Consider the following 12,709-nt stretch of genomic DNA (forward strand, 5'->3'; position numbering starts at 1 on the left):
CATCACGTGCACACACGCACGCACACACACACACACACACACACACACACACACACACACACACACACACACACACACACACACACACACATGCCATTTTTCTCCACCGTTTCAGGACATTCAGAGTATACTCAAGTGTATGTGGAAAATGCTGAATACTGCTTTTTGCACTTGTTTAAAAATTCATGTAAGTCAGTTTTATGCCAAGGCTTCATCTGTTTGCATACCTGCACTATTGCCACAAAGCCGTCTGAGAAGTTGCCCCTCAGTATGGCATTTCGGGTAGTGCCAACCAACAATTCTTCCCCATCCACATCTGCAATGGTACGGACTGCCCCCAAGTTTTCAGGAATCTAGGGAAATAATCAGCACATTAATAACTTTTTAAAAAAAATGATCCCCATTTTTCATAACCAGCCAATCACCCCACTCTTCCGAGCCGTCCCGATCGCTGCTCCACCCCCTCTGCCGACCCGGGGAGGGCTGCAGACTACCACATGCCTCCTCCCATACATGTGGAGTCACCAGCCACTTCTTTTCACCTGACAGTGAGGAGTTTCACCAGGGGGACGTAGCGCGTGGGAGGATCACGCTATTCCCCCCAGCCCCCCCCCCCCTGAACAGGCGCCCCAACTGGCCAGAGGAGGCACTAGTGAAGTGACACATACCCGCATCCGGCTTCCCACCCACAGACACGGCCAATTGTGTCTGCAGGGATGCCTGACCAAGCCGGAGGTAACGCGGGAATTCGAACTGGCGATTCCCGTGTTGGTAGGCACCGGAATAGACCGCTACACTACCCGGACGCCCACATCAGCAACATTTAAGACAGAACTTGTGTTCAACATCCTGCTTCCCCCAACACATTTGGTCTGTTATACTTGAGGACCCTCATCGATGTTCACTTCCTGGACCCCAACCCAAACCTTCACCAGCATAACTACATGCCGAACCTTGAACCTTGACCCTCAACCCAAGTCCTAACCCCTATAATGTCCTCACTTTGAAAACTGTCCTCATTCATATGGCTACACACACACACACACACACACACGCACTTGTCTTTCACCTCACACTCTCTCTCAGGTGCCAGATCGGCGCTCCAGTGGATGATCTTGCGGTCTTTCCCCCCGCCGCTGAGCAGAGCACCACCCTGCAGAGTGCACAGGGTAAACACGCTGCCTTCGTGGGCCCTCGTCTGACGCATGATCTGGAAGGTTTCTGTGGCGAGAGAGTGGACACGAGAAACAGCTGAGCCCAGGGAAGACGAAGGGAGGCAGAGTGTAAAGGCGTCACACGGGGGTGGGACGCGTGGATAAAGGAACCTTACGACTGCTGATCCAAGACCGGCGTAGTTCCTAAATAACTGGGTCGTTCACAACGCTATTTACCCACTCCCACCACACAAATGACCTCAAAACATGTGGTGCAGAATACCACGAGTGACCCCGTTTTACATCCCGTAACGTTGTAACGAGCACGGCTCCATACATCCGCTAGCTGGCTGGCTAACGGCTCGGACCCTTTAGCTGACTGGTTAAAGCGGTCGCCCGTGGTGCAGTCGATCCGGGTTCGCATCACAGCTGTGGCAGTTCCTGGCTGCCCCCCCTGAATTCACTACACTGGTGTCAGAAGTGGGACGGTGAGACCGTGAGGCCATCGGAAGCGCCTGCACCCAGAGGCGTGAAGGGGCTGGTACGCTGAAGCACGGGACACACTTCCCAAAGGAGGGGGTGTAGTGTAACGACCATGGATGACTAGACTCGTAGCGCGGTCGCCCCGGGTACGCTTCCCGGCTGCGGCGGCGGTTCCCAGCTTCCCAACGAACTCACTCCCGTGTAAAGGAGCGCCTCCTTCCCTGAGACGAAGCCTGGCTATACACGACAGCTAGTTACCCTTGGCGCCTTTTCCTAGCGTCTTGACATCTGCTGCTGATTTCCCCCAAGTCAGGATGTTGCCTTCGGAGTCTCCGGTCAGGACGTCTCCCGTCAGGCTGAAGATGAAACACTGGATGAACTTGGGCTTCTTGTATTTCTGATAAAAAGTGAAAAGACAAACAGATAAATACGACAATCGCTTCTACAGGAAACAACAACAACAACAAAAAAAATCAACCCTTCCTGTGCAACTGGTAAGCAGGTCAACCAAACCAGAGAGTTCCCTCCCTCCGCCTCGGCCGCTCTGCAGTGTTGCAGAAACGGGAGTCCCTGCTTTGTCAGCGCGGGTCTGGGGGGGCCACTTACACCAAAAATGCCTTGCTTCTTGGTGAGCTGGCCCGCGCTGAGGGTCCAGAAGTAGACGTGGGACTTGCCGCAAGTGATGATGTTGGTGCTGTCACTGGGGTTGAACTCTACAGCAAACACAGCCTCGTTGGTACTCTGGACACACACACACACACACATGCTTCAACAAACAATTTCATACAATCCTGCTCATGAAGACCGTTTCATGAGATGCTCTATACACACTATACAGGAAACAGGAAGGGGAGGAAGAGGAGGCAGCGGAACAGCGTCTCTGCACAAGCATGCCATTCATGTGTGTGCTGTAATGAGGCGTGTGGACTCTTCCACTGCTGTGGAAAAGGGAGGGTGGGGGTGTAATTATCTCCCTCCTGCAGGGTGGACTGCCGTGTTTACATAGCGTGGGCAGAAAGCGGGTCCATTCCGGGCCCCCTATAGGCGGTCACGGAGTGGCAGTGTCCCCGGAGCCACCTTCCCCTGACCAATTATGCATAAGAAAGCAACATCCACCAGCTTCTGTCAAACCTGCATTAAAGAGCCGAAAACATTAAAAAAAAACCACGTCAGCACCCACTGCAACGTTTGTGCTGCACATTTAAATATACACACACCCACACACACACACACACACACAAGGGACCTCAAGCAATATTCACAGTGTAAAATATTTATACGGTTGCCATGGCAACCGTTGGGACAAACGCCCGTGACAGCACGCTGGTGATGTGGCCGCCATCTTTTTCCTTCATCTTTGCACACAGACGCTCTTTATTCGGGAATTAAAGACCCTATACCAGACCCTATACCAGACCCTATACCAGACCCTATACCAGACTCTATACCAGACCCTATACCAGACCCTATACCAGACCCTATACCAGACCCTATACCAGACTCTATACCAGACCCTATACCAGACCCTATACCAGACTCTATACCAGACCCTATACCAGACTCTATACCAGACTCTATACCAGACCCTATACCAGACCCTATACCAGACTCTATACCAGACCCTATACCAGACCCTATACCAGACCCTATACCAGACCCTATACCAGACAACAAGTGGGCGTTTGGCTCAGAAAAGCCAACAAATGCAAACGTCCCCCCGGCTCCCCACTAAGATGTAGGACAGCATGCATCAGCGTGTCCCTGTGTGTGTGTGTGTGTGTGTGTTATTGTTTCCATGTGTTGCGTTACCTTAACCTCTGTGTGCTTGGTTCCCTTGCTGCAGTCCCACACCGACAGCATGTGTTCGTTGGAATCGTCGATCACACACAGAAACGCTCCCGAGTCCTGCAATCACACCGCGTTCGGTAGGAAAAGGCAACGCAGTGGTTAGACAGCTGCTGTTGCTCTCGGCCCCGTCAGAGGACTTCGCCGCCGTTTTCAGATGTCATTCAAACGGCGATAAGAGGAACTGAGGTAGACTTACGGCGAAAGAGAAGGCCACCGAGCCCACTCCTCTCTCGAAGGTGCCCTGGCCGATCTGCTGCAGGGTGACCAAGGTGGTCGAGTCCCAGATATGAACACAAGGCTGCAGGGGCTGATGTGCACAAATACATAATGAAACAATCCAATCTACATGTAATCTAATAAAGACACGTCGGTAACACTTTCTATGAAGCCTGCGTCTATAACGCCCTATAAGCATCTATAACGCCCTATAAGTGTAGCTAGAAGGCATTGTAAAATTCATTATAACATGTACACACCCTCACACCACCTCATAACCACCTTTATGATACATTATGTCAATTTAAAACGGATGTATGCATTATAAATGTGTCATCATTAGCCAACCTGTTTATCTGTCAAGTGTCATAATGCATCATAGCCAACTTGTTTTGTTGAAGTTTTGTAGCGCTGCATAATGAGACTTCAGTGCTATTTCACAGTCTCCAGCCATAGCTGTTAGTCATTGTAATACACATTAGATTAGATGCTTATAGAGCATATAGATGCTTATGGGGCATTATAGACGCAAGCTTCATAGAAAATGTTACCGACACTTCTCATTAGTACACAAGTCATGCATGTGTTTCATATACTACATGCGCAAAGACAAACGATACCTCTGCAAGGCAGCATTTGTTCTGCAGCAGACGGTCTAATGCTCTTAGTATTTAGAACAAGAAAACCAGCCAAAATGGCAGAACACAGAAAGGTGATAGCATCTGTCACCTTGCCATCTTTGTCCACCCCTGCCATCTGGCCAGACGCCACCCGGACTTTGTCAGGATGCAGGGTGAGGCTGCACGAGATGAAACATGCAACAACAATGAATCAGTCTGACATGATCCCTGAACCTCAGCGAAGGCGATGTCGTTTCTGAAACGATGACAGACGGACACTGACCAGCGGACACAGTCGGTGTGTTTGCGGTAGTGGCGCTGAGTGCGGTTGTTGATGTGATAGAGCACCACCACACAGGCTATGAAGTACACCGCCTCCCCTGTCGGCAGGAAGTACAGATTGGCACGGCAGTCCCTCCCGCGATAACCATAGCTGGACGGGGGCAAGTCAAGGTGACATTGGCCAAGGGTCTTACTGGCGGTCCCTCAGTCTAAATCTCTCACTACAGCATGAAGCAATTTCACCCACAGCCTCCACAGCTAGTCGCACTGACCTCATTATCTTGGCTGGCTTTGTTCAAGGAAACTGGCGACTCTTAAATAAAGAGATGCTTTCCATCCCCAGAGGTGATACAGAATAATGGCCCGTGTCCGGGAAAAGGAATTACGATGGGGAAATCAATACCGTGACTCTGAAATGATCCTGTTTTTATGTGTAAATGTCTACGTAGGAAGGATACACCCAGTCCAACTCCAGCTTCTCTGAAGGCAGCTCCATCTTCAGGTCCTCATAGTTGGGGATGTTGGCGGGGACGTACATCGTGATGGGTCGACCACGGATGAACATCTTGATTGAGTGTCCTGTCAACGACACAAGACTTATCTAAATTCTCAACGTAATATGAAGTAAACAGCCCAAAAGCCTAAATCACCAACTTCACTTGATTACGTAGGTACAAGCTTTGATTTATCTGCAGTTGTTCCTTGCTTAGAGCCGGGATTATGTTGGTTCCACAGCCTGTGCATTAAATCATCTGCCCCCTCCTCAGCCCTGCAGTAGGCCAGTGACATAACAGGCTCAGTATACCTTGGCTGTAGGTTCCTCTTCGGGATCCAGGGGATCCTGTGTGTGAGAGAGAGCAAGAGAGCAAGAGAGAGAGAGAGAGAAGAGAGAGAGAAAGGGAGAGAGAGACAGACAGGGAGAGAGAGACAGACAGGGAGAGAGAGGGGGGAAGGAGAGAGAGAGAGAGAGAGAGAGAGAGAGAGAGAGAGAGAGAAAGTGAAGAGGTTAAGCAGGAAAATAAACACTCCAAGTTCTAAATCACAGCTGATTCCAGCCAAGTTGATCCAGGCGTTGACTTTATATGCCCCTGAGGCATTAGTACCCCATCCCAAAGGGGCAACATGTACGAGTGAGGCTCCATGGGGTTTTCCTCTTTTCTGGGTTTCGACTTCTGCCCTCATCGTGTTGGTGCAGCTGCAGCGTGGGTGTGAAAGGCGGGAATGTGACACGGGGCTGACTTGACGTTCGCCCCGCCCAGCCGTGAAATGCAGGTAAAAGGCCGGGGCCGGGTCACGAACCAAATTCACAAAGAAGGATATGCCAGGAAATGAAAACCTTTACCAGATGAATAAAACCTGAACTGGATCGGTCCCTCCCTGGTCTAGAGCAGGTTTTCATTACAATCCTGCTGAATTAAGGGCCAGTGCACCACCTGAGCATGTGAATAACAAAGAGATCACTGACAGAATAACAAATAAAGGTGGAAAGAATGAGAAAAAGAGGGATTGAGATGGAAAAACAAACACAGGAATGGATAAAAGGGAATGAGGAAAAAAGAGAGGCTGCAAAACAGAAAGCAATGGAGGAGAGAGATATACGGCAGATGGAATGGGAGGGAGCGAGAAAGCGAGGGGTGGGGCTGGAAAAACGGCCCAAGGTATCCTTTTCCAGAGAGCGGGTCATTCATCATCCCGTCAGGCGGGGGAGAGTGGTGTGGCAGCACCACTAACCACAAGTGGACGTGATCCAGGGAGCGCCCACCGCCCTAACAGGCCCTCCACTGTCTCGCTCGGCCGGCTTCCACTGAACAAGCGATGTCGGAGGAGAACAACTTCCCTGGTCTGTGACCACGGTGGCCTGCCAAGAGGTATTTCTGGCATTGTCGGGGCGTGGTAAAGAAAATGCATGTGGACCCCGAACGACCTGGACCTGGCAGGGTGGGATGCTGGGAAATAAAGCGTGTCTCTGTAGGTTACCACGGTTCCTCGCGTATGACGGTAGTGGTCTCGCTTTGATAACTACGATGCTAAACAACCTATTGGTTGTACGGGCAAGAGAAATGTCCACAGAACAAGTGGCTTACTTTCAAACGTCCCAGCTGAAACCACTGATATATGAGATTATTCTGATGATATATGAGTATTCTGATGATATATGAGAGTATTCTGATGATATATGAGAGTATTCTGATGATATATGAGAGCATTTTGATGATATATGAGAGCATTCTGATGATATATGAGAGTACTCTGATGATATATGAGATTATTCTGATGATATATGAGAGCATTCTGATGATACATGAGAGCATTCTGATGATATATGAGAGCATTCTGATGATATACACTACCGTTCAAAAGTTTGGGATCACCCAAACAATTTTGTGTTTTCCATGAAAAGTCACACTTATTCACCACCATATGTTGTGAAATGAATAGAAAATAGAGTCAAGACATTGACAAGGTTAGAAATAATGATTTGTATTTGAAATAAGATTTTTTTTACATCAAACTTTGCTTTCGTCAAAGAATCCTCCATTTGCAGCAATTACAGCATTGCAGACCTTTGGCATTCTAGCTGTTAATTTGTTGAGGTAATCTGGAGAAATTGCACCCCACGCTTCCAGAAGCAGCTCCCACAAGTTGGATTGGTTGGATGGGCACTTCTTTGAGCAGATTGAGTTTCTGGAGCATCACATTTGTGGGGTCAATTAAACGCTCAAAATGGCCAGAAAAAGAGAACTTTCATCTGAAACTCGACAGTCTATTCTTGTTCTTAGAAATGAAGGCTATTCCATGCGAGAAATTGCTAAGAAATTGAAGATTTCCTACACCGGTGTGTACTACTCCCTTCAGAGGACAGCACAAACAGGCTCTAACCAGAGTAGAAAAAGAAGTGGGAGGCCGCGTTGCACAACTGAGCAAGAAGATAAGTACATTAGAGTCTCTAGTTTGAGAAACAGACGCCTCACAGGTCCCCAACTGGCATCTTCATTAAATAGTACCTGTTAGAGCCTGTTTGTACTGTCCTCTGAAGGGAGTAGTACACACCGGTGTAGGAAATCTTCAATTTCTTAGCAATTTCTCGCATGGAATAGCCTTCATTTCTAAGAACAAGAATAGACTGTCGAGTTTCAGATGAAAGTTCTCTTTTTCTGGCCATTTTGAGCGTTTAATTGACCCCACAAATGTGATGCTCCAGAAACTCAATCTGCTCAAAGAAGTGCCCATCCAACCAATCCAACTTGTGGGAGCTGCTTCTGGAAGCGTGGGGTGCAATTTCTCCAGATTACCTCAACAAATTAACAGCTAGAAGGCCAAAGGTCTGCAATGCTGTAATTGCTGCAAATGGAGGATTCTTTAACGAAAGCAAAGTTTGATGTAAAAAAAATCTTATTTCAAATAAAAATCATTATTTCTAACCTTGTCAATGTCTTTACTCTATTTTCTATTCATTTCACAACATATGGTGGTGAATAAGTGTGACTTTTCATGGAAAACACGAAATTGTTTGGGTGATCCCAAACTTTTGAACGGTAGTGTATGAGAGTACTCTGATGATATATGAGTATTCTGATGATATATGAGAGTATTCTGATGATATATGAGAGTATTCTGATGATATATGAGAGCATTTTGATGATATATGAGAGCATTCTGATGATATATGAGAGTACTCTGATGATATATGAGATTATTCTGATGATATATGAGAGCATTCTGATGATACATGAGAGCATTCTGATGATATATGAGAGCATTCTGATGATATACACTACCGTTCAAAAGTTTGGGATCACCCAAACAATTTTGTGTTTTCCATGAAAAGTCACACTTATTCACCACCATATGTTGTGAAATGAATAGAAAATAGAGTCAAGACATTGACAAGGTTAGAAATAATGATTTGTATTTGAAATAAGATTTTTTTTACATCAAACTTTGCTTTCGTCAAAGAATCCTCCATTTGCAGCAATTACAGCATTGCAGACCTTTGGCATTCTAGCTGTTAATTTGTTGAGGTAATCTGGAGAAATTGCACCCCACGCTTCCAGAAGCAGCTCCCACAAGTTGGATTGGTTGGATGGGCACTTCTTTGAGCAGATTGAGTTTCTGGAGCATCACATTTGTGGGGTCAATTAAACGCTCAAAATGGCCAGAAAAAGAGAACTTTCATCTGAAACTCGACAGTCTATTCTTGTTCTTAGAAATGAAGGCTATTCCATGCGAGAAATTGCTAAGAAATTGAAGATTTCCTACACCGGTGTGTACTACTCCCTTCAGAGGACAGCACAAACAGGCTCTAACCAGAGTAGAAAAAGAAGTGGGAGGCCGCGTTGCACAACTGAGCAAGAAGATAAGTACATTAGAGTCTCTAGTTTGAGAAACAGACGCCTCACAGGTCCCCAACTGGCATCTTCATTAAATAGTACCTGTTAGAGCCTGTTTGTGCTGTCCTCTGAAGGGAGTAGTACACACCGGTGTAGGAAATCTTCAATTTCTTAGCAATTTCTCGCATGGAATAGCCTTCATTTCTAAGAACAAGAATAGACTGTCGAGTTTCAGATGAAAGTTCTCTTTTTCTGGCCATTTTGAGCGTTTAATTGACCCCACAAATGTGATGCTCCAGAAACTCAATCTGCTCAAAGAAGTGCCCATCCAACCAATCCAACTTGTGGGAGCTGCTTCTGGAAGCGTGGGGTGCAATTTCTCCAGATTACCTCAACAAATTAACAGCTAGAAGGCCAAAGGTCTGCAATGCTGTAATTGCTGCAAATGGAGGATTCTTTAACGAAAGCAAAGTTTGATGTAAAAAAAATCTTATTTCAAATAAAAATCATTATTTCTAACCTTGTCAATGTCTTTACTCTATTTTCTATTCATTTCACAACATATGGTGGTGAATAAGTGTGACTTTTCATGGAAAACACGAAATTGTTTGGGTGATCCCAAACTTTTGAACGGTAGTGTATGAGAGTACTCTGATGATATATGAGATTATTCTGATGATATATGAGTATTCTGATGATATATGAGATTATTCTGATGATATATGAGAGTATTCTGATGATATATGAGAGTACTCTGATGATATATGAGATTATTCTGATGATATATGAGTATTCTGATGATATATGAGATTATTCTGATGATATATGAGAGTATTCTGATGATATATGTGAGCATTCTGATGATACATGAGAGAATTTTGATGATACATGAGAGTATTCTAATGATATATGAGAGTACTCTGATGATATATGAGAGTACTCTGATGATATATGAGATTATTCTGATGATATATGAGAGTATTCTGATGATATATGAGAGCATTTTGATGATATATGAGAGTATTCTTATGATATATGAGAGTACTCTGATGATATATGAGAGTATTCTGATGATATATGAGAGTATTCTGATGATATATGAGAGTACTCTGATGATATATGAGAGTACTCTGGTGATATATGAGATTATTCTGATGATATATGAGCGTATTGCGAGTCACTAAAGGGCTCAAATAATGAAACCCCCCCCCTGACCTGACCGTGTTACCTCCAGCTTGGTCGGGCGTCCCTACAGACACAATTGGCTGTGTCTGTGGGTGGGAAGCCAGGTTTGGTATGTGTCCTGGTCACTGCACTAGCACCTCCTCTGGTTGGTCGGGGCGCCTGTTCGGGGGGGGGGGGAATAGTGTAATCCTCCCACACGCTACGTCCCCCTGGTGAAACTCCTCACTGTCAGGTGAAAAGCAGCGGCTGGTGACTCCACATGTATGGGAGGAGGCATGTGGTAGTCTGCAGCCCTCCCCGGATCAGCAGAGGGGGGTGGAGCAGTGACCGGGATGGCTCAGAAGAGTGGGGTAATTGGCCAAGTACAACTGGGGAGAAAGAGAGGGACAAAACTTCCCCCCCCCCAAAAAAAAAGAAAGAAAAAAGAAAATCCGTTCTTGAGCAGTTGTGCCGCGGTCTCTGTGGAAGACCTGGTCTGACACGTACCACATGGATCACATTTAAAGATTACCACAAGCAAGTAAAACTAGTTTTCACCAGTTCAGTGCTCACTGAGTCACATAAAGGAGAGCTAAAACCAGACTGAGGCAGAGACTGCCTCGTAGCACTTCCCATTTATTTTAGGAATGGGACCTAAAACAAGCTAACCTCACAGAAAGACCGCCAATCACAAACGCCACACTCGCCACACGAGAGAGCCGTTAAAACACGTCTGCGGGAATTCCTGCAACTTTCCCTTTTGTATGAATTCCTCCACACACACACTCACCAGCTAACTCGACGTCGGCTAGGCAGCACCACTGTTTAAATCCACCTTTCCAAACCTCAGGTTGGGCCCCATGAACCAAAGTCCTCCTAAAAATCCTCCCGTTGAAAAAACACCGGAAGAAATATCTACGGTATCTGACGGTGTTTTTGCATGCTAGTTAGCTTTTGGACTAAACTGAAGCAGCTGTGGACTTCATGCAAGCCTGAGTGCACGTCACCGACGAGCTTCTTCTCCATCCGTCACACAGGAGACTTCATTAGTGCTAGACCAGCAGCTCTCATCCAGGCCTGCAGAATCCAGTAACAACGCTCTGCAAGTGTGGTTTCAACCTCTGAGAGTAATCGTTTGTGAAGCATAAAGCAAACCTGTGGCTTGTGAAAGTTCCAAGAAAACTTAATTCATCTAGGATTCAAGCCATTCAAGAAGCTGTGTGTGAATATGGCCAAAATGTTTCTTGTGGTTCGAATCCCCGTGTTACCTCCGGCTTGGTCGGGCGTCACTAAAAAGACACAATTGGCCGTGTCTGCGGGTGGGAAGACAGATGTGGGTATGTTTCCTGGTCACGGCATAAGCGCCTCCTCTGGAGGGTCGGGGGTGCCTGTTTGGGGTGGGGGGACTGGGGGGGAATAGCGTGACCCTCCCACGCGCTACGTCCCCCTGGTGAAACTCCTCACTGTCAGGTGACGAGAAGCGGCTGGCGACTCCACATGTATCGGAGGAGGCGTGTGGTAGTCTGCAGCCCTCCCCGGATCAGCAGAGGGGGTGGAGCAGAGACCGGGACGGCTCGGAAGAGTGGGGCAATTGGACGGGTACAATTGGGGAGAAAAGGCGGGGGGGGGCAGAAAGAGGATTACATCAGAGGATACATCACCTGCACCAGTTATCATCTCCTTGGCCCGGCTGTGGAGAAAGAGAACAAGCGATTAGACAAACAAACCAATGCCAGCTCAGACAAAACACGGACTCCCCTCCTCACACCGGGGGGGGGGGGGGGGGGCAGGGCAAGCGACTGGAATGCTGGGAGCGGAATTTCTAGCATGACAAAATAATGCCGTTGGCGTTCCAGCAAGTCACTATGTGAGTTTGTAGCATGAAAAGGAAAGTGTGAGCTGTGAAAATGCACTGCGACAGCTGTGAGTGATGGCTGCGAGGCTTACTTTTCCAGGCTGGAGGAGCGGGTCAGGAGGTTGGCCGAGGACGCGGCCTTCTTTTCCAGACGCTTTTTCTGTCTTTCCTGCATCTCCTTCCCCAGCTTCTCGCTGTTCCTTCGAAGTCTGGAAGGAGGTGAGAAGAGTCTGGACGTGAGGGTTCATCTGCGGCCTCTTGCAAACAGCGACACATGACACAACAGCCCCGGTGAAGCCCTACGGTGGCGCGACTGGGTCTGTGTGCTGCACTTCTGTCCTGTTCTGCACACCCAAGCCTCCCTGATGACACGCCTCTCTACTGGAACCAGTGATTAGAGGAAGGGGTCGTGGGACTAGAATAACACTTGTGGCTTCAATACGTCATACGCCTCTGATCTAGGAAGTGAAACAGCTGCAAACCCCTCTTCTGCTCTCCCCTTCTCCTCACCCCCCCCCACCCCCCCCCCCCATGAGTCAGAATTTACTTATGAAACAGCGTGCCTGTGATGTACCCAAAGATGTGGCCGTGTTCAGGAAACCAGTATGACTACCCCACCTCGCTGAGCTGCTAACAGGACATGCAGCAAAGGTGAAACTTTCCTACTACCGCCGGCTTCCATGGAGGGGCATTAAAGAGCTGGGCTGAGGGACAAGAACATATGTTATCAATCCCCGACGCTCCTCTCCCACAAAG

The 12,709-nt window shown here is 47.5% G+C and overlaps 1 protein-coding gene across 5 annotated transcripts in view; it reads right to left on the reverse strand.

Moving 5' to 3' along the window:
• eml3 (EMAP like 3) overlaps positions 1-12,709 on the reverse strand; it is a 46,359-nt gene that overhangs the window by 12,162 nt on the left and 21,488 nt on the right. For 4 of the 5 annotated variants that reach the window (XM_056300774.1, XM_056300775.1, XM_056300773.1 and 1 more), the window contains 12 exons: positions 12,046-12,162; positions 11,760-11,788; positions 5,409-5,444; positions 5,062-5,182; positions 4,605-4,754; positions 4,431-4,500; positions 3,682-3,792; positions 3,447-3,542; positions 2,244-2,378; positions 1,896-2,034; positions 1,070-1,221; positions 228-353 (listed from right to left, as the gene is read on the reverse strand). In XM_056300774.1, the coding sequence (XP_056156749.1) occupies positions 228-353; positions 1,070-1,221; positions 1,896-2,034; positions 2,244-2,378; positions 3,447-3,542; positions 3,682-3,792; positions 4,431-4,500; positions 4,605-4,754; positions 5,062-5,182; positions 5,409-5,444; positions 11,760-11,788; positions 12,046-12,162 (1,282 nt within the window). Of the gene's footprint in view, positions 1-227; positions 354-1,069; positions 1,222-1,895; positions 2,035-2,243; positions 2,379-3,446; positions 3,543-3,681; positions 3,793-4,430; positions 4,501-4,604; positions 4,755-5,061; positions 5,183-5,408; positions 5,445-10,888; positions 11,095-11,759; positions 11,789-12,045; positions 12,163-12,709 lie in introns of those variants that run through there. The other variant, XM_056300777.1, reaches the window with a different exon arrangement.

The sequence above is a fragment of the Lampris incognitus genome, chromosome 20 (assembly GCF_029633865.1).
Source record: "Lampris incognitus isolate fLamInc1 chromosome 20, fLamInc1.hap2, whole genome shotgun sequence".
In the NCBI taxonomy this organism is placed as follows: Eukaryota; Metazoa; Chordata; class Actinopteri; order Lampriformes; family Lampridae; genus Lampris; species Lampris incognitus.